We start from the raw sequence: 25,525 nt of genomic DNA on the forward strand, positions 1-25,525 counted from the left end.
CATTTTCTTCTTCAGCTCTGACAGGACAGTGGGGAGCTGTCAGAGCTGAAGAAGCTTTTTGGATGAGAAGCAAAACGTCTTCAAAAGAAAAAAACTAGATAGTCCAGTTGCCTCCTGAAAAAGCACCTTTGGGACAACCATGACCTGGATGACTGACAGTGTCTACAGACTAACAGAGTTGGAAGGGACCTTGGAGGTCTTCTAGTCCAACCCCCTTGCTTTCGAGCAGGAAACCCTAGGCCATTTCAGACAAACGGTTGTCCAATCTCTTTAAAAACCTCCCGTGTTGGAGGAGCACCCGCCAACTTCGTTCCGTTAAAGATGGAGGCGGTAGCCCAATCCCGTCCGACCAAGAGTGGCCATCCAGTTCAGGACGGCTTCGGGTTGAGGAAGGGTCTGTCACCTAGCACACGTACCCCCAACCAGGCTGAGGAAAAGAGCATCAGTTGAGCGAGGCTCCTTCCTCTGCTTGACTTTTGTTTGGTTTATGTCATAATAGCCATGGGGAGGCGGGGGTAAGCAGCGGGAAAGCAGCTCGTCCTGAGAGAACAACTCACCGCGCTCCTCTAACTAAAGTCCCCAGCCTATTTTAGCCCCCAAACTTTGGGGGCCAAAGGGTCGCCTCCCGGCCATTGGGGAAGCGTCAAAAGAGCACTCGCCGGCCCGTCAGAAGGGAAACCTCCATAGGCTTCCCTATTCTCCTTCCCACCGGGCTTGTCTTTCCTTGTCTCTGCCCTGAGGCGGCGGGGGGACGACGACACCGTCGACCCCCACCCCACCTTGGGCTTCTCCCCTTCAGGCACAAAATGGCGGGAGGAAGCGCAGCCTAACGGTGAGAGGGGGGCGCCCGGCGGATGAGGTGGAGGACGGCAAAAATGTTTTTTAGGGGGAGAGAAGGCCAAGCAAGTCCTTTGGCGCCCGCCTCGCCCGGGAGTCCGTCTCCATCCCACACCGAAGTTCAAACTCCAAAAAGTTGTGGGACGAAAGGGGGAAAAGGAGAAGAGCGGCCCCCTGCTTCCCCCACTTGGTACGCTCTAACTTTCCCCTGTCAGTCCCCACTTTCTTTTGACTCACCTCCTCCGCCTCCCCTCGGCTCGATTCTTCGCCTTTAAACTCCCACAACAATTTTTTTTTTAAACCAGCGGAGCTCGGAACAGCCAAGACGCATGCGCGGAATAACTGGGGCGCGGGCCGTTCCGGCCGACTTGTGGAACAACCGAAGGGATGAAGAGGCCGGAGGAGGGAGGGGGGGCGCACGCGCCAGCTGAGCCCGGGCGCATGCGCGCGGCGTGGCTGGAGTTCCTTTTTGGCGGGCGCGGTTCGGGATGGAGAAAACTCACCTGAAGTCGTGGGGATGTGCCGCGGGGAAAAAGCGCTACACTTCGACACGGGAGTTAGGGCTTCGATGTAATCCGTCCAGGGAAGCCTGCCAGCGGACTAAAAACACATTACATAAAAGGCTGATCGATTCGGGGCTTGCAGAAAAAGGAACTGTGCTCGTATGTGTCTTGCGGCAAAAATCCCTATCACCAGGGCTCTTTACAGAAATTATTCCTCCCCCTTATAATTACCATCATCCTTCTAGGCCCACACCTCCTGCCCTTCCCCTCAAAGGACCCCACAGCAGTTTGTGGGAGAACAGTGAAAAAGTCTTAATATAAAACTGACAAATCAACCACACTTGGCAATAAAAAAAATTTAAGTCCTTTTTTTTAAAAAAAGAAAAAGTCAAAATAATAGACAGCTGTCATGACACTATGGAGTTGGTGGTATAAAGTACTGAACAGAAACAGATTGGGTCTGTGAAAATTGTTCTAAGTGCTATAAACAAGTTGACTTCAATATTCTTAATCTTTAGCTAGGTCTTTAGGTCAACTACCTTCCCTTCAAAGGAAGTAAAATGTATATATCTTCTAGAGTTGGACATACTCCCACTGGTAGATTTTGCTTTGCTGTTCAAAAACTTTGTCATGTGGCAGCTAAAGATTCCCCTATTTATACTACCTTAGGTATATTTAAAAATAAAGCATATTCTCTTGACTCCATGGTTATACTGTATACCACAGATGGCTAGGAACAAACTCCACCACTAAAACATCTGAAGCCAAGACAACAAAGAGAACAGAAACAAGTCTAAAAAACAGTTACAATTTTTTTTTCATAGAGATGGAAATTGTCTAAAGATACCTTTGATCAAAGCTTTTGAGATCTTTAAAAGCTATCCTCAAGATACTTAATTGTGCCTCGAATCCTTGTTACAGGCAGTCTTTTTAGAATTTGATTTTATATTTATATAAAATGTGTACCTGCCAACATTTTTGTTGCGGCATCCTGAACATTGTTTTTGAAGACTCTTCAAAAGCAGCCTTTTCTCTCAAGCTATGTATAACAAAAGCACATGTCACTATAGCCAAAAATCACTTCAATAGTACATTATAAAAGGTGATTAGTGCCATCAGTATGAACAAAGTAAGTTGCAACCACCTGAACTGATATTAAACTGGGTATAAAATTTAATCCAGAAGCACGTCCAGTTTAAGAACTAAATCCAGAACCAATAAAAATCACCCAAGTCTATCACCGTGCTAACCCATATTAGCTTCATAGAATTACTAGCACTATATTCCTTATCCAATGTATTACTGTTTCAGATCATTATTATTTCTTTGGAAACAGGTGGACAAGAAATATTGCTGCATGTCATACTATGACAAGACCTCCGCCCCCATCCCCTGATGATATATCTCAACAATTTAATGTGGATATTAAATAACCTGGGATATGAGTGAACTTTTAAAAAATTATATGTCATAATGTTGCTAGCTTTTATAATAGCACAGATGTCTCCTCTTTTTTTGTTTGTTTTCTTTTCTCCCTCTAGAAAACAAAAAAAAAAAGTCAAGAATCATAGTGGGGATTCGATACATTGATTAGGCTAAATTAGTTTTTGGGTGGGTTTGAACATAGTCTTGATTTAGTATTGGAAAAAAAATCACACTTGGCAGTAGTTGACATGATGTATGGCTTAGTTAGGCGAACCAGAACTGGTTGCAAAAGTTTGGGTGGCCACCAGAAAAGCAGTAACAAACATTTCCCACATAATTTTGCTGCCATCTCAGTGGTGTCTGGATTCCTACAGTCCAGATCTGGTAGCCCTACTTAGCATATTGTATGAAGGTAATTGTCCACCTCTGTAAAATCTTCCTGTCTAAAGTAGTGGTCCCCAATCTTTATGGCTTGGCTGCCTGGCTGGAAGGTGGAGGATGAGAGAGGAACCAGGCCACGTTTATGGTGGGCCGGCATGCATGTGCATACTTATCCACCACTTGTGCAAGTGGAGCTGCCTGTGCATTGGCCTGCCACTTGTGTGAGTGGAGCTGTATGTGTGTGCGCGCACTGGCCCGCCTCTCACACAACCTGGTTTCGAATAGGACACACACACCCCGGTAGTGGGCTGCGGCCTGGGGGTTGCGGACTATTTAGAATGCATGGCTGATAGTTTCATAGCCTTAATCTCATTTAATCACTTTCATTACAAGTCAAAATGTTCTGTGATATGTTTTGAATAGTCATAGGTATGAAAAATGCTTTATTTATTTATATCCCAGCTTTACTAGTTTTGCAAATAATTTGAGGCGACAAACATCCAACACATCTTCCTCCTCCTATCTTCCCCACAACGATAATTCTGGGAGCTGAATTGGGCTGAGAGAGTAAGAAGGTCACTCAGCTGACTTTCATGGCTAAGGTGGGATTTGAACTCAGGGTCTCCTGCTTTCTACCCTGGTATCTTAAGTAATAGACCAAACTGGCTATGCTTGTAATTCATATGCTGGTGTTCCGTTTAATTGTTTTGACTGCGCTTTTTATCTTTCACAGCCATTTTTGAAAGAAAGGCAATTTTCAAACCATTTTAATTTTTTTAATTGATTCAATTGATACATAGGGTATCTTCGACTTACAACCATTTGTTTTAATAACTGTTTGAAATTACAATGGCACTAAAAAAGGAACTTATGTCCAGTTCTTGCTATTTCAACCATCCCAGCATCCCAGTCACGTGATTAATCTTCAGGTACTTGGCAACCAGTATGTACAACAGTTGCAGCATTCCAGTGTCATGTAATTGTCATTTGCAACTTTCCCAGAAAGCTTCCAACAAGCAAAGCCATTGGGGGAAGCTGGATTTGCTTAACAACTATATGATTTGCTTAACAACTGTGGCAAAAAAGATCCTAACATCAGGCGCAACTCACTTTACAAAAACATCTCTTTTTCACAGATGTTCTGGCTCCAATTGGGGTTATAAATTGTGGACTACCTGTATTCTTTTTTGTGTATAGTTTTTCCTTGGGAAACCCAAGTTGGGAAATCTAAGTTTATCAAGACCTTAATACAGGTAGTCTTTGACTTAGAACAGTTCATTTAATGACCAAAGTTATAACGGCACTGAAAAAAGTGATTTATGGCCATTTTTCACACTTATGACCTATGGTCACGTGATTTACATTAGGATGTTTGTCAACTGACTCACATTTATGACGGTTGCAGTGTCGCGGAGTCATGGGATCCCCTTTTGCAAACTTCTGACAAGCAAAGTCAATGGGGAAACCAGATTCACTTAACAATTGTGTTTTAATTTAAGAACTACAGTGATTCACTTAATAAATGTGAGAAAAGTTGTAAAATGGAGCAAACTCACTTAACAAATTTCTCACTTAATGTAAATTTAGGGCTCAGTTGTGGTTGTAAGTTGAGGAATACATGTACTTTTAAAGCATTATATTTTTGCTCTTTTTCTACTAGTTCAATCTGTTTACCTTCAAAATTGAAAATCATCTATTCCCCTGTTAAAACAACATTCCCTTCCCTATCTTAAATGCTGTTCCTACTCCATCTCTAAACCTTTGAGTTTTAACAGAGAAAAATAAAACTCTGGGGAGATATAATGGTTCAACTGTATATAAATAAAAAATATTCTTGATTACCAGACAGTTTTGAAACAGCTATTAACATTCACAGAAAACATCTTTTGCCAAATTTGCAAGTCTGATTTGAACATAAGATCCTGATTCTGCAAATTGTTAGACACACATTTATACAGATAAATTTCTCCCTATGTATACACATTTAAATAAATAAATATATTTCATATTTGTTCATTTAAATATATTCCCAACTGGTTGGATCTAGGTATATAGAAAAGTCCCACTGAATTCACTGGAAACTATTTTTTCTTACCCCAAAGGTGCTTTTCAAAAGGTAGCTGGACTTTCTTGATTGTTTTTTCTCCTTTAAGATGTTTCACTTCTTATCCAAGAAGCTTCTTTAGTTCTGGGTGAATGGTGGTGAATGGAAGGATTATATTCCTTAGCAGTCATCTGGTTGTTAGCACTCTTACCACTCTGACGGTAGGTAGATAGTTCTCTGAGAGTTGTTGAGGTCACTTGGGGATTTATCTGTACCCTCAGAGTCACCTGAATATAATCCTTCCAAATTGGGATAACCATGATTTGGATGATTGAGATTCTCCACAAACATTTAGTTTTTCTTACATCCAAATAACTTCCAAAATAGCCCAATCCATAACCTAATTCGGGCCATGAAAGAAAATACTTTAATAGAAATGTTGGCCAGTCATTTATGTTAACCAGATGAGAAATTTATATAGGTGATTGTTTTGAAGAAGGGAAGAGACAGGAATATGAGTTTCTCCAAAGTACTAGTTTATTCTGGATGTTCTCCAGAATAAACCCAAATGATACCTTAATGGATAATAGTTCTCAATGTCTATATTGTAATGTGCACCTAGTGAGGTAAAACCATCTAATCATTAAAACTACTAATGATGTTCAGATATTTACCTTTTAACCTAGTAATCTAGTCTCAAAGGTGCCTTTTCAACTTTGTTTTTTTCATTGAAGAAGACATTTCATCTCTCATCCAAGCTTCTTCAGTTCTGACTGAAAGATTGAGGTGACCTGGATGACTGAGAATCTCCATAGACATCTAGTAGTCTAGTGCTTTGAAACTTGCTAAGTGACAGCAGCTAGTTGACCTTGGCTGCTGTCAAAAAGCTAAGCACAGTTGGACTTGCTTATCATGTGGATGGAAAACAATCAGGAAATTCTTGGGCTGTAGGCTAAATTGGGAAATAAAAAAAACACCAAACATTTTGGAAGAAGGCAATGTTGAATTGATTTTGTACAATGGCTAGGAAAACCACATGAAGTCCTACAAGGTTGAACTCAACTACAGGAAGACTGGATGTGTTGTATATACCAGAGGTCTCCAAATCTGTGGTCCATTGACTGGCATCAGGCCGTCGTGCGCCAGAAACCTGGACGTGCGAACAAGTGAAGCCCCATCTGCAGGATGCAGGCAGTATGCGAAAAACCATGCTGCCTCTGATCCAACTGAAAAACCTCTCTCCATGTAACTGGTCCCTGGTGCCCAAAAGATTGGGTTTTAACTGATCTGTACAGAATATCTGTCCTGATGCAGAATATTCTTTATTGTCCTAATATTGCAAGTACCCTGTAGTCTGTACCAGAGGTGGTATTCAGCAGGCTCTGACCAGTTCTGGAGAACCAGTAGTGGAAATTTTGAGTAGTTAGGAGAACTGACAAATCCCACCTCTGACTGGCCCCGCCCCCATCTATTCTCCGCCTCCCATTGAGTTCCAGCTGATTGGCTGGGTCTTCTTTGGTTGCCCTGCACAGGAGAACGGAGCTGGAAAGCAGGTTAGTGGAGTGGGGAGGGAATGGAGATTTTACAGTATCCTTCCCCTGGAGTGGGGTGGGAATGGAGATTTTAGAATATCCTTCCCCTGCCACGCCCACACCACGCCCACAGAACCAGTACTAAATTTTTTCTAATCCCACCACTGGTCTGTATCATAAAGGAACCATAAAACATTTGGAGGGGAAATTGTAGGTGGATTGTTGGTAGACGATAAAGCACTAGTGAATGATAAACTACTGTGCTACTAGCATTCTGTTTTATCATATATACATTTGTTTACAGATTAGATACTTATGTCCCCAAATATCACAACCTTGCCTTATTGAATTGGGAGTTGGGTGGAAGACATCCGTCTGGAACCCACATTACGTATCTAATATTAACACAGTTGAGAAAGTCCAGAAATATTTCACAAGAAGAGTTCTCCACTCCTCTACTCGTTGCAGAATACCTATGCCACCAGACTTGAAATTCTAAACCTAGAAAACCTAGAACTACGCCGCCTTTGGTCCGATCTAAGTATAGTATATAAAATCATACATTGCAATGTCCTACCTGTCAATTAATACTTCAGCTTCAACCATAACACTAGAGCAAACAATAGATACAAGCTTAAGGTTAATCGCACCAAACTTGACTGCAGAAAATATGACTTCAGCAACAGAGTGGTCAATCTCTGGAATACTCTACCTGATTCTGTGGTTTCTTCCCCAAACCCCAAAAACTTCAACCTTAGACTGTCTACTATTGACCTCACCCCTTTCCTAAGAGGTCTGTAGGGGGCGTGCATAAGCGCACCAACATGCCTACCGTCCCTGTCCTATTGTTTCTTTTATTTTTCTTATATGTATCCATGTATTCATAACTATGTTTTTACTTATACCTACAGTATTATCTTGTAAGCAATTGACAAATAAAAATAAAAAATAAATAAAAAATGAAGACTTTGTTTGCTCTCAGGCCTTCATTAATGGTGAGAGAAAGAAGAGGGGAAAAAAACACCTCAAAGTGAGTGGGACATTTCTATTCTTTTACTGGCTGGTATTCAGGACACTCAAAATGCTCTGAGGGAACATTTTTGCATTTTGTACATGCTTCTATGATTTGCATTTGCTTACCTTGGAGGTACACTGAGAAACATACCAGATTTGTCAACAGCCTCCTGAGGTTTACTGGACTTCAACTATTTCTGAACAATTGGATTATAGTGTTCAGAACTTATCTATTGCTACTAGGGCTTTAAAGCTGAACAAGTTGAATTTCTGCATTTTTATCTTCTACTAACCTAGTGTACAAAAAACTCCAGATCCAAATCTTGTGTTGCTGAAGATATTTTCTCAGATAAATTGCCTTGCTCCTGAATGAAAATGGTAGCAAAGACAGAATCTTAACTCTATTACATCAAATTCTCCTTTAATTTTTAGACCATTAAAAGCAATCTTACCCGGTGCTTTTGAATATTCAAGATGCACAAAGTAAACACGCATGTAGCTTTTAAAATGTTGATTTCCACCACTAGATGGAAATATGAGCAAAGTATTATTTTCTCCTCTCTTCTTCAGATTTTCTTAGTTACAAGGAGGGAAAAATAAATATTTCAATACTCTTAACTATAGCTTCATTGCTGTTCTTTCCTGAATTATAAAAACATTTTCTCAAAGAATATTTTTTCAAAGAGGGTTTTGAAGCTAAGAGAGATAAGGTTTTGTATTTTGCAGCTGTCTTCACAAAAGCCATTAAATTCTTATCACAGATTGTTTAGTCTCAAGATTCGGCATATATAAACAGGCAAATGTAAATGTCTTCAATGTTTTTTCTTCTCTTGGACACATTGGAGAGACCAAATTTCCCTTAAATCTAAGCCCTTTTTGTTATTCCACTGAGGTCTGCTGAAAACAGATAAGAGGAAAATTCAGTATAGTGTAACTGATTCAGGTTTAGTCTGAAACTCAGTATCTCTGGAGAGAAAATTAGGGAGATCCCATGTAAGCCACCTTTAATTTTCAGAGAAAAGATGGTAGAAATTTAAGAAATCTTTTCCCCAGGGTTGTCCTTCAGATATCATTGACTTCAACTCCCACAATCCTTAGCCACCATGACCAATTGCTAATTAATAAAGATTTAGCTTAAAATTTTTAACATTATCTGGGTACTCGCTTTTTTGCTTTTTCCCAAATCTCTTGGAAGCAGTCTTTGAAGAGTCCAATAGACTTGTCTCAGGAGAAATGCAGAGATTTTTTGACAGCTATACTATATATCCTAAGGTCATATGTATATAACATATAACCTAAGGTCATATGCTAGAATGTATAACTAAGGAGAGAAACATCATATAAATTTAGGCATCAAGGTAGTGCAAAATCCTAGAGAATACATTAACCATTTGGGGGAAGGGGGAAATCTCTGTTGATAAAATAATGGAGCATGGATTTATATGGTCGGAATTAAGCTTGGTAATGGAAGTTTTTATGTAACAAAAGGATTATTTGCCTTCTGAAATAATTTCAATGCGCTGCCAGAATGGAATGAAGTTACCTATGGAATTGAAGATAACAGCTGCTGGAGACTCAAGGCTGCTGCAGAGCAGTTAGGTGTTTGTATAGTTTAAATGGCTTTGCTACATACAACAAAACATTACCAAAGAAAAGGAAAATAGATTTGGGATTTGTTTGTTCCTTTAAAAAATGCCATCTAGGTGGACTTTTTAAACAGAAAGCAACAGCCTGAATGCTAGGAATTTTGGGACCCATTAAATAGATTTTACTAGGAAATGTGATTTTTTTTCAGAAGTGTGACCTTGTTCCATGCTTTTTACCCTCTTTTTTACCCTAATTTTTTTACTGAAATGAAGGGCATAAATCATGGGGATAAAGAGAAACATCAAAGCACCAATTTTGTGATGCTTCTGTTAAAACTCGACTATTTTTAAAAAAGTTAATCTTAACAAATAGCCTCTCACACAACTATGATGTACTAACATTTAACATCCATTTTCATTTCAAATCTTCTATCATTAATTTTATCCTTGAATGTTTGACTACCTGTGCAATCTTTCTTGCAACAATTCACAAATCAAACTCTCCCTTTGCTTTGCTGCTAATTTGATTTTCTGCTTTTTTGTTCCATATATGCCAACTTTTCCTAATCAGATTGAGGAAGGCCATTATACAGTATATATTATTCTTGGTTGAGCCATGAAACCCCAATGTTTCCAAAACAACATTCTGACCCAGGTAAAATTCAACTCTGTATCTCCTTGGTTGGTGGGATGCAGATCAATGTGTTCTGGGTAAAGTAGCCTCTAAAAATTCTAGCTTGTATAGAATAACATGAACACGCTAAGGATAAAATTGGGAGGCAATTGTACTTGTGCTACACTGCCCAAAGCATACCTAAACTGATCAGTACTATCTCCATTGTTATCAGGGGATACTATATAGTGCTATAGTGCAGCGGTTGCCAACCGGTGGGCCATAAGAAAATTTTGGTGGGCCGCAGAGCAATCTCACCCCCAGAGCACCCCCCAAAAAGCAATTAATCCAGGCTGTGCAGAAACACAAGGCTGCACAGCCCACAGGGCCTGCAGAAACCCTCCCCGCCCACTCGCTCCTTACCGGGCAAACTTGCCTGCTAAATTGCTATTTTTCCTTTTTCCGACAATCAGCTGTTCTGCTGTGCAGGGAGATTTAGATTAGCTAGGAAGCAGGAAATGGTTGGATTTCTTGCTTTCTAGCTAGTCTTTAGATCTTTGGCTCTGCTTTTAAGCACAGCCAAACCTCCCTTAGGACTGAAGGTTCTATTATTCAGTGCACTCACAGCAAGCAAATTTGAGAGACTGAGCTAGCCAATGGCAGATAAGATAGATCTCCGAATGAATCTGTGATTTTGTAAGCAACTCAATCTGCCTGCTTTGCCTGATTTTGGGTAAAAGTTGCTCTTTTTTATAAAAAAAAATATCAATATTTATATAAATATTTATGTTACATACAAGCCATTCCCAGCCAATCACATGACCAAGCCACACCCACAAATTAGGCCACGCCCACAGAACCAGTTAGTGGTACCTGGGATTTAAAATTATGAGTTTGGTGGTCCCTTAGGTCCAAAAGGTTGGCGACCCCTGCTAAAGTGTGTGGCCTAGGTCTAATTAAGGCCATTGATCTAGTAGTCTATATCTATTGTCCTATTAAAATCATTATGTCAAAAACTTGGTTATTGGAAGTTAGTATTTAGGGACCCATCAGGTTACAAGAATGTTGGAAATGTAAGCAATGGTGCATGTAAGCAATGGTGTAACTGGAAAAATGTTAAAATATGGGTATGATTTACTTATTGAATGACTTTGCTATGCAAATTTAATGTGTGAGAAATTGAGTTTGAGCCCAACAATTGCAAGAATGCTATATTGTTGGTTTCTTTACAAAGATGGCGAGGTGAATGCAAAAAATAGAGGGATTCATTTCATATGCAAGCCTGGCACGCAGAGAAATGTTTACACTTTAATTGTGCTGCTCTTTTGGGTGAGAAAGATAATATTGTTAACACTGTTGATAAAGCCTGCAAGTACTGATGACCATTGAACCTGTAGCCAATCCTTAGTGAAGCCAAGACTATTTGATATAATTCCCATCCATCCCATGATGTATCAGTTGGAATTCTGTTCTTCTGAATATTTCATTTGCAGCTTTGAACACCTGCAGAAGTCTGTATGTAGAAGCAGTTCCTTCCCAGATGTATAAGATGTCACAATAACCATTTGCCCAAATAAGTGTATTCCACTTATGGAGAAATCTAATCTTTAAGTTCATCATCATTTGATTGTCACAGGAGTAGGCAGATTTCAGACTTAATTAGAGCTATTTTCTTTTTGAACCATGTGCAAATGGTTCAGGAAAGTGAAGTCTTTGTTTAGCAACTGCTTTGCACATTGTCTAGTAACGACAATGATGAAAAAGTAACTTTGCAGCCAAAGTTTACAAACTTTGCAGATTTGTAAAGGAAAACTGCAATAAGGTTGTAAACACAGTTGTGGTTTTACTGAACAATCACTGTGCTTAACAAGAGTTGTGATAGGTAAATGAGGAATACCTGTACTGAATTTTAAAAATGAGATGCCTCTGAGAACACTTTGAGACCAGGAGTTCGTTTTCAGTGTCACAACTGGCAATAAAAGCTACACAGAAATGAACTTAATTAGTACTTGGAGTCTCAGGATTGTAATTAGGGGAAAATGTGTAAAGATCACTTCCATACCATGGCTAAGGAAACTAGATGGACAGATCCATAAGTTGAGGATACGAGGGAAACTTTATCAGAACTACAATTATTGCACAGATTGTTTCCCACAAGTTCATATTTTCCCTCCCCCCAAGTAACGGAGGAATTTGGGAAGGAAAAGGACAATTGTTATTTTTTGTTAAATAATTAAATGTCAGAAGTCTTTGCTGCAAATTCTGCCTATAAAGGGCTGCATGATTGACTTGAAACTCTTGTACATTTTTTAAGGGGACAAAGCAGCATTCACTTAAAAGCTTTACAACAACTGGTCAAGCAAAAATAGTCTTTATTCAAATTTAATGGAAACAGGGGTCACTGTACTTTTGCAAGATGGGGAAAAATAAAAAATATAAAACAAGGATATTGTCACAATACCAGAATGTGGAGCTCTACTTTTGTTTCTTCCCTTCCTATAGTTTACTGTAGGTATCTAATTTTCCTGACTGTGCTATTCACATACTCTGCAAGTCCAAAATATGAAACAAAAAAAAAGTATTATGAAATTTAAGACTTTGCACTTTTCACTAAATGGCATACATCAAGGGGCATCAATTTAAGGGCAAATTGTTGAAATTACCATACCTACCTAGGAGTCATCATTCCAATCTTAGAAGCCCATCAATGCAATGCTCCTTCTCTATGGCTGTTCTGGAAATCTAGGATGATGCACCGTACCTGAAGAAAGCCCTCAGTCTCTAGTTCAAGAACATGCAACAGAGAGGGAGCACTGGACCAAACACTTACAAACACACCATTGGTGGGGGGGTATTAAAAATGTACAGCAGTGACATGTGTTCTACTCCAATCACTTGTGCTACAACTACCAAACATGTACAAAAGACTTCTCATAGAGCTCTAAATGTGGGTTGCAGCAAGTTTAGGATCTGGAACGAGATCGCGACCTAGATCGAGAATGTGACCTAGAAGCAGATCTCGATCTAGACTTCGACTGGGATCTCGTTTTTGAAATGGATTTGGATCTGGAGCGAGATTCTGATTTGACATTTTTAGACTTGGAATTTGACCTTGACCTTGATCTACAACTGGTGTCCATTTCCTCACCCTTGCCTTTGGCGTCTTTTGGGTCAGGTTCTGTTTTTATACGCTCTTTTTCCTTGGATTGAGATCGGGACCTAGACCTGGACCTGGACCTGGACCGCTCTTGATCTTCTCTCTTTTTCTTCTTGCTGCTAGACTTGCTGTCACGTTTATTCCTTCTCTTGTTTCTCTCATTTCTGCTGTGACTCCTGCTCCTGCTGGCCTCCCTGCTCCTCTTCCTACCTTTCCTCTTGTCCTTGCTCTTGCTACGGCTTCTACTCCTGCTCCTTTCTTTACTTCTGCTCCTTTCTTTACTCCTGCTTTCTTTACTCCTACTCCTTTCTTTACTCCTGCTCCTTCCCTTGCTGACACTCTTCTCTCTCTCTTTACTCCGACTGCCCCTTACGCTTCTCCTTTCCTCCCTTTCTACCCTCTCTTTGCTGCCACTCCTACTACGGCTTTTACTCTTACTCTTTTCCTTGCTGGGACTTCTGCTTTTTGCTTGGTGGTCACCATCATTTTGAACTATATCCTGTGGTTTGTCTTTACTTTTACTTCGAGATTTCTCGACACTTCTACTGCGGCTCCTGCTTTTATCATCTTTACTTGGACTCCTGCTTTTTTCCTTTTGGCCTCTGCTATGACTTTTGCTCCGACTACGGCTCTTGCTTCTGGAATGAGATCTAGACCTGGTAGTCAAAAAGAAAAAAAAAATAGAAAGTTTTGCAGGTATTCAATGATTTGGTAGTGCCAAATCTTTATCTTGTAATTCAGCAGACGTCTCAGACAGTTCAAATTTCTGATTATAAATATTCCGACTACTTAAATAATACTGTTTAAATTTTCACAATTATGATTTCAATTATATTCTCAATGCTTAATAATCCCCTGCATCCCACTGTGTAAGGCATATAACTGTTGATTATAACACTATATAACTGTTCCTGAAGAGCAATTATTGCAACACTGCCAATTTTTTTTAGAATGCATGTTACTGGAGCATAAACTTAAATTATGTCCACTATTAATTAAACTTTACTGTACCTGGATCGTGATCTGCTCTTTGAATGGCTGCTTTTACTACTGCCACTACGACTCCTGCTTTTACGGGAATGTCTGCTTCGAGAGCGAGACCTGGAGGTAATACAATCGTGTCACAGTTGTTAAATTACCATGGGCATTCAAGAGAATCAGCTGAGCATGGCACAGAAATCCCCTTTCAAGCTGCATAACACAGTATAACAGAAGGCGCTACCTCCCTAGAGGATTTCTGAGACAACACAGTTCTGTTTATATATTACTAAGAAATCTAACAGGTTTTGGCAAATGGGGCTCCATAAAACCTTCTAATGTCAGAGATAAGATTAGTTTCATTTAGTGTCAGAGGAAAACAAAAGCCAGCTTTGACAAAGATAAATAGATGAAATAAAGAGAATGCAATTGTGGTCAGAGGGATCACTGGAATAAGAAAAGAAAGCAGGAGGAAGAAAGTTGTTTAGATAATAATTTTGTTACAACTCAAATTACAAAGACACAAGGCTTTTCCAATGGCTTTGCAGACCTGTTATTTTATTTGCTTTTTATCTTCAAGAAAAGTTGTGCATTATTTAATAGACAGTTTCCATGCTTGTAGTGAAAACCATTTTTTGTACATTCAAATATTTCTGCATGACCTGGAGCCCTTCACTAGGATTCCAACTGATATACTAATAGAGTTAAAAGCTGATCATTACTACTTAAATGTTGACCTGAACATGTGAACAAAACTCAAGTCATTGATCAGCCTAGATTTTATTCTCTGCAATAATTGGTTAATAACTTTCCAGGCTATTTTTCAAAATTTTATCTGAACATGCCAGGCAATGATTTTGTGACATTTTACAACCTAAACATATGTTCCGCCAATAAGATACTGCCTTCTTATGTTGGATCTGGCTTCTGATTCTAGCGTGCAAGATTATACCATATTTATATATTTGTAAATAAAAACTAAATTGTATCAAATTGTATCAAATTGTATTCAATATTGTAAAGGGTGGCTTCAAAACATAGTTGTTCAGCTTCATCAGCTTCCAGCTTTCATCCAGAGATCCTCAAATAATAGAATTTTCCCATATAAACTTCATTAACTGCTTTCCTGTAGAACAGCTTTATAGCAATGCTTCTGGAAAAGGATCATACATCCCTTTCCTCAGGCAGGTGATTTATCTGCTCCCTCAAATGAAAAGGCTATGGCTTGCCTCAATGGCAAATAGAAGCTGGAGATATAAATTCCATATGTGGAAACATGACTGTCGTGGTTACTCAACAGTATCATACCAAGTCATAACTTGGCATTATTCCTGAACCACACCTCTATTTCTTTATCACCAGCATAATTCATTATGACAATTTCGGTCCTTTTAACACTTCACTGCTTTTCCTGCAAGTGAATATCCTGTTATTTTTCATTAACTATTCTGAACTATTGCCCTAATAAGCATGGTATTACAAACTTACCTTGAATGAGTGCGACTTCTGGAGTAAGAACGGCGGCGCCTGGACCCAGGCCGATCTTCCACTAGTCTTATCTTTCTACCATTTACTTCTGTCCCATCCAGTTTTTCAAGGGCTCTTTTCATGTCTGAATAAGATTTGAATTCAATCACACCTTCATTTTTCCTTCCCTTGTGTGCATCAGCATATGTCACTTCACCTGCCTGACGCATATAATCCTAAGAACAGATACAGGGTTTCAGTATCTTGGTCTGATAGTGCTACAAATGAAAAAATGACACACACACACACACACACCTGGTCATGTCCTAATAGGCACATGTGGTATCTGTACATCTAAATGAATGACTGATTTATTGATCAATATTTTGTTATTTCTATCTACCTCTCAATTTCTAGGTATCGCAGATAATTGCTAATTTTTCGTAAAATATCAACACCCCTTGCTTTTCAAGGCATCATTTTTGTAGAATTTTAAAAGGAGACAGAACAGGACAAGAAATCAATTGTGGGGGGGAGGGCAAAAATGGAGGTGCTGTTAAATGCTGGAGTTTGCAAGGTGGAAACAAGACCCCAAAGGCTAGACAATACCATTGAGTACACCATTACAATAAAGGTGTAATCAACAGGCCTGCAAGAGAAATGCATTGTAAGCAATCCAAAAAAAGCTCATGATATATATCTTGGAGGCAAAAAAGTACACACATGCTAGCTAGGTTTTTTTAGAGTTTCTTTGTCTGAGGGCTACTCTGCATTTGCAATAAAGATATTTATCTCCTCTAGGAAAGTACAGATAGTCCTTGATTTACAGCAGTTTGTTTAGTGATGTTCAAAGTTACAATGGCACTGAAAAAAAATAACACAACTATTTTTCATACTTATGACGGTTGCAGCATCTGAATGGTCATGTGATTAAAATTCAGATGCTCAGCAACTGACTCATATTTATGATGGTTGCACTGTTCCAAGTTCATATGATCACCCTTTTTTACTTTTTGACAAGCGAACTCAGGGAAGCCAGACCCAATTAACAAGTGGGTCACTAACTTAACAGCAGTGATTGATTTAACAACAGTAGCAAGAAAGGTCATAAAATGAGGCAACATTCACTTAACAATTGTCTCACTTAGCAACAGAAATCTGGGGCTCTATTGTGGTCGTAAGTTAAAGACTACTTGTACTTCAGAACAGTTTGCATCCCTAGAGACAAAGAACTATTCCAGTGGCCTATATATGTAGGTTAGCCAATTCAAATGGCCCAATGATCCAATCTTAAACAGAAGAGTAAGCCACTGCAACAAGTGCCCCAAAGAAACAATTGTTCTTAGTTTTTCTGAACAGCTTCTAAAAGATCAAGGTCATGTTTGAGAGTTGATATAGAGACTTCTGTTGATTTGGAAGCATTTCTCTGTACTTAATAGGTAATGCAATATAGGTAATAAAAGGAGCATAGGCAGTGAACACTTCATGCTCAGGAAGCTCACAATTGCACTTAGTATACTGCATTAAGGTTTCAAATAAAAACTATAAAGAATATATTTGAGAAACAAATATATATATTTCCTTTGGCATGGATCATACAACAAGAATTAAGACTTCAATTTATGTTTGCACTATCTATCACTAAATCAGAACTGGCAGAAGCCCAGACTCCACTTACCTTCAAATCCTGCCAACTGCAACGGCTTGACAGATTTTCAACGATCAATCTGTATTCAGTACGGGTCGGAGGCCCATACTTATCTCTTCCACTTCTTCTATAACCATATCCACCTTGAGATGTGATAAGCAGATGCAGTACTTTAGCTAATATAGTGGAGTTAGGAATTAAACCTACACCCCCCACCCCAACAATGTAAGAACTAGTCTATCCAAAAGTTATGTTAACACTTTCCCACCCCCACCCCAGCCTAAACAACATTCTCTTTGCTTTAAATGTTATACTAATTGAGCCAGCCAGAAAACTATGAACATATGTCTAAAATATTACCACACAATAAGACTGTATATTTTATATTAAATACTAATATCAAACATGCATCTACAGTTACATTTTTTTAAATACTAACATTTTTTGAAAACAAAATAACCAAATCACTATAGTCAGTTACTAATGTTACTTACATTGATTTAAAGTTTTCTGAATATCTGACATGAATAATGGTTTTCAGGCACCTATTTCAGATTAATCACATCTCTCTCTAACCCTTGGGGTCCTCACCACCCAGGTCTAATGGGAAAAGGTTGCGGTCGTCACATGGCTTCCTTTTGGTCAGCCAAGGGCCACAAAGGTCAAAGAGCCACTCATGGAAAGGCAACCCAGGGTCAGCAAATGGAACAGGCAGTCAGTCATCTTAGCCTCAAAGGACTCTTAATTGAAACATTGAGGTCTTAGTTAAGTCTATGTTAAACAAATATTTACATTACAAATAAACCATTTAAATATTTACAAAAATAAAATAACAAAAATTAAATCTCATTTATTTAATTACGTTAAAAATGTTTAATACAAATTAACATCCAGATGTTACTTTAATAGAAACCACAGTAGTCAAAGTTTACATTAAAAAAATTACAGCTTTTAAAAAATATTCTACTTTAGATAGAAAGACGAATCACTGGTACAATGGTATGTAGTGCTTACTGCGTCCAGAACCGTAACTGCTGTCACGACGAGGGCCTCGAGCATGCTCAACAATTACACGCTCCCCACAAAGATCTTTGCCGTTTAGTTCATAAACAGCATCGTCTGCATCACGCACATCATCAAACTCAACAAAGCCATACCTGGAGAAGAGAAGAGACTACTCCAGAATCAAATATGTCACCAATTACCTCAGCCAGTCTGCTGGCAGTAGGAACTAGTTTGAAACTTCGGGAATGTAGGAGATAGGTATTTCAGAAAGCATCTTCCTCCAAAACAAAAACTAAGGCTGTTGATGGCAACAAAGGCTTTTCCTTTGTTGTCATTAACAGGAAGAGCACGATGTAACCATTAAAAAATGTACAAAGCATAAAGTGGGTTATGGCAGCAGGTACTAATAGCTTAAGAAATCACAAAGAGACAAATTGCTCCCTGGCATTAAGGCTTTTATAACTTTTTCTTTTAAAAAGAAATTGGTTATTTAAAGCACATTATAGACAGGAAGTAGACCACACAACATAACAACACAGTTAGGAAGCTGGTAACTTTAAAGAAGCCAATCTGGCTCTTTTTGAAATTTTCTGCTTCTACCGATGGACCATACAGAAATTCTGTACAGGATCTTCCCGCGTTTAGGAGACCCTGAGCAATTAGCATTGCTTAAAGGATGTCTCTTGGGCTGTTGTGAACAGCTTCTGGATAGAAATTCTTACCTGACTATCTGATAAGTAAAAAATTATTACAGGGCTGGCTAGAGTGAGCTGCTATTTTCAAATATGAGGAAAGGAAGGAAAGAACAAAAGAAGCAAACTGAGGCAATTTCATAAAAAAGTATTATGCCTTCTACATTTTGCTAATTATTTTCTTCTATTTCCCCAAAGCAGAAGCAAAAAATTAGCAGAATTATTTAAAAACGCTTTATTATGAAACATAATTTCTTTTTAAATGAGTGATATATTTTCTAAATGTATAAGTCACCCATTAAAAAATATTAGAATGTTTAATGGAAGGAAACCTTTTGCATTAATATTTCATTATTTAACTCTAGAACATTTCATAATATCCAAAAATGCTCTTAGTCTTTAATACCATAATGTTTTTGTTTACTAGAGACATATGCTTGGGTAGCATATGGTAAAACAGATTGTAGCATTCTCTAGAATTAGATGATTCAGATTACCAAAATCTGTAATTCTGGTTGCAAAAGGTTAAAACATCTATTCTTCTGAGTCTGTATCCTGTGCATGTTTAACTGGGAGTCAGCTTCACTAGCAGACATACAGATAAATATAACATCCAAAGAAATATCTAGGCAGGATTCTTTTCGATAAATTATCTTGGGGTGGTTCATTCATAAAAGACTTTGAAAAAAAAAGCCAGATAATATAAAATATACATACTAACTGAAATAATTAATGTAATTAAAGAAGTAAATATTTGAGTTGATAGCAAAAAAATTTTGTTTTTTAACTTTTCTACCAAACGGAGAAAAAAAATGCTTTTTCAAACTTTAAAATGATCAGAAATTATATTTCTCTAGTTGCAATCCACTCCTTCTTGTGCTAGAGACAGATTCTGATGGCACTCATCTCCTGAAGTTAGAGTTGTTAAAAATACCAATGGTCTGAACCATCAATATCTGACAGAAGTCTAGGAGATGCTATTAGCTGTCCAACAGTTGGTATTTTGATGGTAAATTAGTGCAACAGTAAAGTGTTTACTGCCCTAATATTACTGCCAACCATAGTAAAACAGTTGTATTTGACACCATGCTGCCATTTCAAAGCTTCAGAATAAGGTAAGGAATTAGATCCCAACAAACTAAATATTATCCTAGACATTAAGGCAAGTCAAAAAGTATGGACATTTTTTTAACGTTGTGACCCCAATTTTGTTTTTCTCCTATATATCCCAACTTGTTTTACCCATATTACCCAATTTCTTACAGAATAAGCAGTTTCAATTTACTGCAGTATACCATCTGCAGTTTGCTAATCACTACTGTATTTACAAACATTAAAACAAAGCTAACAAACTACTTTTTAAAAAAGTATAAAGGTATTATTTTAAGAGTTAATATTGTTTTAGCTATTCAAATTCCTGGCCCATTAATAACAAGTCAGCCGAAAAATTAAATTTGGCTAATTACTGAAAATAGAAGACCGTGCTCAAATTACAACAAAATAATTTAGTGTAATCTCGACTAGCCCATGACCTTTTATTGTCAATAATTTGAAAAATTATACTTCTATTTTTAAGTAATCATTTAGTTTGCTGTATGCTGTCTAAAGCAGCGACCCTCAACTTTTTGTGCAATAGAGACCGGGTCCATGGAGATTTTTCCGTGGACTGGAGGGGGGAGTGGTTTTGCATGCTGCCTGCAACCTGCAAATGGGGCTTCGCTTGTTCGCACAGCCTGATTTCTGGCATGCTGTGGCCCATTGCAGGATCCTGGACTGAGGGCTGGGGACCCCTGGTCTGGAGTTAAAAAAAACTATATATATTTTCTATCAGTTTTGAAGCTGGCTTTCTGAAAAATTGCCGGTTACCTTTATTCAATTTGTTGCATTAGACAGCATAGACCTCAGTTAATCAAAAGTAAAAGAGGAAGTTTCTTATTCTTCAAAGCATCATGTGATGTCTGAAGATGGGCAAAAAATAGAAATCACCTTCAGAAATCTATGTTCAAACTGAGATCAACTTGAGCATTGCTCGAATACCAAGAACTGATCCTATCTGGTTCTTTTTATTAGTTGATGACATTTATAAATCTAGATGGCATCACCATTACTTTATTATTAAATGCAAGAACTTTTATTTGTTTGCTAGTTGTTTGTATAGTATAGTAAAACATCAGTTTAGCATGCTATTTACCAAATGTCTGCATCAGCCTGCATCATGTCTATAATGACAGTATGCATGATATGAATTTGAAGGAAAATACATAATTTGTATCATTTGTAAAATGATATCACAAATATGACAAATATCAATGCTTGTAATTAAAGACTATTAAACAGAGGGCTTTACAATTAAAAGTTTTATCTTATTTACAATTAAAGTTTTATCTTATATCCTATAAGGAATAACTAACATTTTTTCATCTTCTGGATAGCTGTTACAAGTGTTTGTCCTAAAAAGAACCTGTTTAACCTAAAGAAACTCATGCAAGATTTAGTCATGTATTATTTACATATCCTGGACCATTTATCCCAATGTGACAACAATTTCCTGTTCAATCAACTACTATAGGGGATTATGGACACTGCCTACTGTTGCACCACCACTACTGTATCAATTTCACAGTGCTCCTTTACAGAAGAAATATTTCAACTATATACTGGTAATTATTTTTGTAAACTTGCCATTTTTTAGAGATACTTTGAAATGTGTATGCATATTTACATGAGAATACAGTAACCAGAGTAAATTAAATAGTATTTCAAATAAATACCCCTCACTCTGCTCTATAAATCATGTTGCGATTCTGTCATGAAATAATTATTGATGAAAGGAATGAAGCCTACTCCCTTTAAATACAGGCTTAAGCCCTCTCATGTTCTGTACAAATGCAATGGGATTGGTTTTAAACAAATACACATTTAATTGTACTGTTTTATAAGTGCTAAAAATACATTTTATATTAAATTTGTTTAAATTCTACAATAAGTAAAGACAGCATAGCATACATTTTCTAAGCAATCATTGACTTTCCTGATCCAAGTCCAAATGTCAAGCAATATATTTATTAGAATGGCCATTGATTAGACAGAGGATCTGTTATTTAAAAAATCCCAGGTTCAACATCTAACATCTCCAATTAAACCAAAAAAGACTTAACACCGAAATTAGATTAATGGTCCATGCAAGATGCTGTTTACCCATTGTACAAAATGCCACATCAAAATTGGTTTGCCTAGTCTTGGTTTGGCCTGTTGCCTGAATTGAACCACTGTGGTTTGTAAACCATAGTTTGTGGCTTACCATATTGTTGTGGATCTGGCTGTTAGATAGTCAATAAGCCATGGTCAATCATAGCACAGCACAATGCATGAACCCAGACAGTACACAGCAGCTTCCAGTACTGCTCGTTCATTAAGAAAAGGGCTTCATCCAGGACCCACTTCCAGCTCCAGGTCTTCCTTCAGGAAAGAAGACATTTCATTTTGTCCTATGATAAGACTTTAAACACGAAATGAAAGCAAGAGAGCCAGTTTGGCATATCGGTGAAGGTGCTAGCCTACAGCCTATGAGTTCTAGGTCTCCCTTTGGCATGAAAGTCGGCTGAGTGACTTTGGTTGGGTCAGTCACTCTCTCACAGCCCAACCCACCTCACAAGGCTGTTGTGGGGAAAATAGAAGGCAGAGGTATTAGGTATGCTTGCCTCTGCCAGTTACAGTTTTTTAAAAGGTGGGATAAAAAATATAGTAACACCCAAGCTTTGAGCAGGTGTAACAGTTAAAAGAGCCAGTTTAATGCAGTGGTTAAGGCAACAGGCTAGAAACTTCAGAGAACATTTGTTTTAAGTCCAGCCTTTAGTAAGAAGCCAGCCGCATGATTATGGGCTGGGTCCCTCTGTCTCAGCCCTAGATGGCAAACTACTTCTGAAAAACCACGCCAGGAAAACTGAACAAACAAGTCCAGACAGTCTCCAGGAGTCAAAGACTGACTCAAAGATACCCCCTCCCCCAAAACACAACAATCCCAAATATAGGTAGTCCCCGACTTACAACAGTTCATTTAGTGACTGCTTGAAGTTACGACGACATTGGAAAAAGTGACTTATGACCCTTTGTCACACTTACAACCTTTGCAGCATCCCCATGGTGACGTGATCAAAATACAGGTGCTTGTGGCAACTGACTCATATTTATGACGGTTGCAGTATCCCGGAGTCATACGATCCCCTTTTATGACCTTCTGACCAGCAAAGTCAATGGGGAAACCAGCTTTCATTTAACGACCGTGTTACTAACTTAATAAACTGCCGCGATTCGCTTAACCACTATGGCGAGGAAAGTCATCAAAGGGAGGGAGGGGAAGAGAAACAAAACTCACTTAACAAACATTTCACTTAGCAACATAAATTTTTGGGCTCCACTGTGGTCGTAAGTTGGATCCTAGGTAGAGCCCGATATTTCTCTCTCTGGGCACCCTGAGAATATATCTGCTGAACAAACATCACATTGGCGACAGGAAGGGCATCCGGCCATTAAAACACTCTGCTAGGTCCACGCAGTTGCCCAGACTCCAACCCGCCAGGGATGATGGGGTGGTTAAAAAAGATGATGAGGACCGTGATCCTAAGTGGACTACCCGTAGTGAAGGTGCTGGAGGGAAGAAATGCAGGTTCCAGTCCATCCTCAGCCACTGAGGAAACTCACGAGGGTGATTTTGGGCCGGTCGACCCACCTCTCCGCCCAGAGTTCGGGGAATGAAAGCTTTTTGCTCCTGCAGAAAAGGCGGGCTAGAAATCCAGGGAAGTGCTACTGGATGTCAGGTGACACCCCACCCCCCTTTCTTTAAAGCAGAGGTCTCCAACCTTGGCAACTTTAAGACTTGTGGACTTCAACTCCCAGAATTCTCCAGCCAGCTCTGCTGGCTGGAGAATTCTGGGAGTTGAAGTCCACAAGTCTTAAAGTTGCCAAGGTTGGAGACCTCTGCTTTAAAGGGTTTCCAAGCCTGCTTTGACCCGGAGAGGAGTGCCCGAGTCTTCCTCCAATCGCACCGCAGGGGCCACAACACGGGTCAGGCACGGAACTTGGCTCGGGAGAAACTTCAAGGCTCCCCACCCCCCCGGAGGATCTCGGAGAAACGCAGGAGTATCGCTGACGGGGGGGGGGGCGCAGCGGGGGAAAGAGAGGGAAAGAGAAGCGCGCGCGGGAAAGGACAGAGAAAGGGCGCGCATGCGCTTTACGGGGTGGCAGGCCGCGCTGACAGGAAGAAACGCGGGATGAAAGCCCGGCCCGGGTTTAGGCCCAAGAGAGGACCTTCCGGCAACGGGCAGGCGGAGTGAGAAGACTTAAAAACCGCCTCACCCGTTCTTGAGATCCACTTCGAGGATTTTCCCGTAGCCTTTAAAGAAGCGCTCCACGTCCCGCTCTCGGGCCTGGTAGCTAAGGCGCCCGATATAGACCCGAGGCATTTCCCCCGCCAAAGAACCAGCGCGGGAATCCCGCGCCGGGGACGACGGCGGCGGCGGCGACGGAGGGGCGGCGTTGCACGCGCTGGGCTCCACGCGGGGGTGGCCGTGTGAGGGGAGGGAGCGGCGGCGGCGGCGATTTTTTTCTCGCCCCCCTCCCTCTCGCTGCCTCTCGCTGGCGTAGTACACGCACGCAAGGGCGTGCGTGCTGACGTGGGCACGTCACACGACGCCGCCAGTCGTGGTAGCTTCCCAGCGGCGCTTTCGAAGCTGGCCTGTTTCTTCCGGCACGCGGCGGCGGCTCTTAAAGGGGACGCGCTCCTTTAATCAGGAGAGGCACTCGGAAGAGGGGGGCTATTTCGTGTCTCCCATCATAGTACCTTGTTGGTGCGATAAATTACAACGGGCATGATAATTTATTAAACTTGTAATTTAATAATTCAAATTTTTCTCCACTCTTGTATTATTATACAGGTAATCCTCGATTTACAACCACAATCCAGCCCAAAATTTCTGTTGCTAAGTGAAACATTTCACTTGGCAAATGTTTCTTAGCAAAAATGAATTTTGCCTCATTTTACCACCTTTTGTGCCAGAGTTGTTAAGTGGATCACTGCAGTTAAGTTAGCAACACGGTTGTTAAGTGAATCTGGCTTCCCCCTTGACTTTGCTTGTCAGAAGGTCGGAAAAGGAGATCACATGACCCTGGAGCACTGCGACCGTCATAAATATGAGTCAATTGGCCAGTGTCTGAATTTTGATCACATGACCATGGGGATGCTACATTGGTCGTAATTGTGAAAAACGGTCATAAGTCAGTTATGTTGCCCTTTGATTGCAATAGCACTCAGATTTATATACCCCTTTAGTGTTTTACTTCTGCCAACCTAGCAGTTCGAAAGCATGTAAAAATGCAAGTAGAAAAATAGGGACCACTTTGGTAACAGCATTCTGTGCGCCTTTGGCATTTAGTCATGCTGGCCACATGACCACGGAGATGTCTTCGGACAGTGCTGGCTCTTTGGCTTTGTAATGGAGATGAGCACTGCCCCCTAGAGCCGGAAACGACTAGCAACGTATGTGCGAGGGGAACCTTTACCTTTAGTGCTTTACAACCCTCTAAGCGGTTTACAGAGTCAGCATATCGCCCCCAACAATTTGAGTCCTCATTTTACCAACCTCAG

General features: G+C 39.6%; 2 protein-coding genes across 5 annotated transcripts in view; both read right to left on the reverse strand.

Moving 5' to 3' along the window:
* The window catches only part of LOC113417636 (lethal(3)malignant brain tumor-like protein 4), a 57,341-nt gene extending 55,952 nt beyond the window's left edge, over positions 1–1,389 (reverse strand). The window contains exon 1 of one of the 3 annotated variants that reach the window (XM_087970732.1): positions 1,341–1,389. The gene's annotated coding sequence lies outside the window, so the exon portion shown is untranslated. Of the gene's footprint in view, positions 1–557; positions 632–1,074; positions 1,230–1,340 lie in introns of those variants that run through there. The other 2 variants (XM_026676131.2, XM_087970733.1) reach the window with 2 other exon arrangements.
* Positions 1,390–12,290: 10,901 nt separating this feature from the next.
* On the reverse strand, positions 12,291–24,542 carry SRSF4 (serine and arginine rich splicing factor 4). 2 transcript variants are annotated; one of them, XM_087970793.1, is made up of 7 exons: positions 22,184–22,341; positions 18,200–18,342; positions 17,680–17,925; positions 17,216–17,328; positions 15,559–15,773; positions 14,104–14,193; positions 12,291–13,748 (listed from the first exon to the last, which is right to left on the reverse strand). In XM_087970793.1, the coding sequence occupies exons 3-7, from the start codon at positions 17,708–17,710 to the stop codon at positions 12,899–12,901; spliced, it is 1,299 nt and encodes a 432-aa protein (XP_087826919.1). In that variant the 5' UTR covers positions 17,711–17,925; positions 18,200–18,342; positions 22,184–22,341; the 3' UTR covers positions 12,291–12,898. The 2 variants fall into 2 exon arrangements, with proteins under 2 accessions (XP_087826919.1, XP_087826918.1); XM_087970792.1 differs by lacking the exons at positions 17,680–17,925; positions 22,184–22,341 and adding an exon at positions 24,238–24,542.
* Positions 24,543–25,525: the final 983 nt, after the last annotated feature.

This window comes from Notechis scutatus, chromosome 8 (assembly GCF_049901735.1).
Source record: "Notechis scutatus isolate UNSWTSFEM ecotype Mainland chromosome 8, rNotScu1.2, whole genome shotgun sequence".
Taxonomy (NCBI): Eukaryota; Metazoa; Chordata; class Lepidosauria; order Squamata; family Elapidae; genus Notechis; species Notechis scutatus.

Bases quoted from the DNA above. Each gene is read 5' to 3' on its own strand.
- SRSF4 (XM_087970792.1), bottom strand. From the start codon at position 24,344: ATGCCTCGGGTCTATATCGGGCGCCTTAGCTACCAGGCCCGAGAGCGG. The intron at 18,343-24,237 runs GTGAGGCGGTTT...TCTCTTCTCCAG, and splicing joins GAAGTGGATCTCAAGAACGG to GTATGGCTTTGTTGAGTTTG. The intron at 13,749-14,103 runs GTACAGTAAAGT...TTTGACTACCAG, and splicing joins AAGAGCAGATCACGATCCAG to GTCTAGATCTCATTCCAGAA.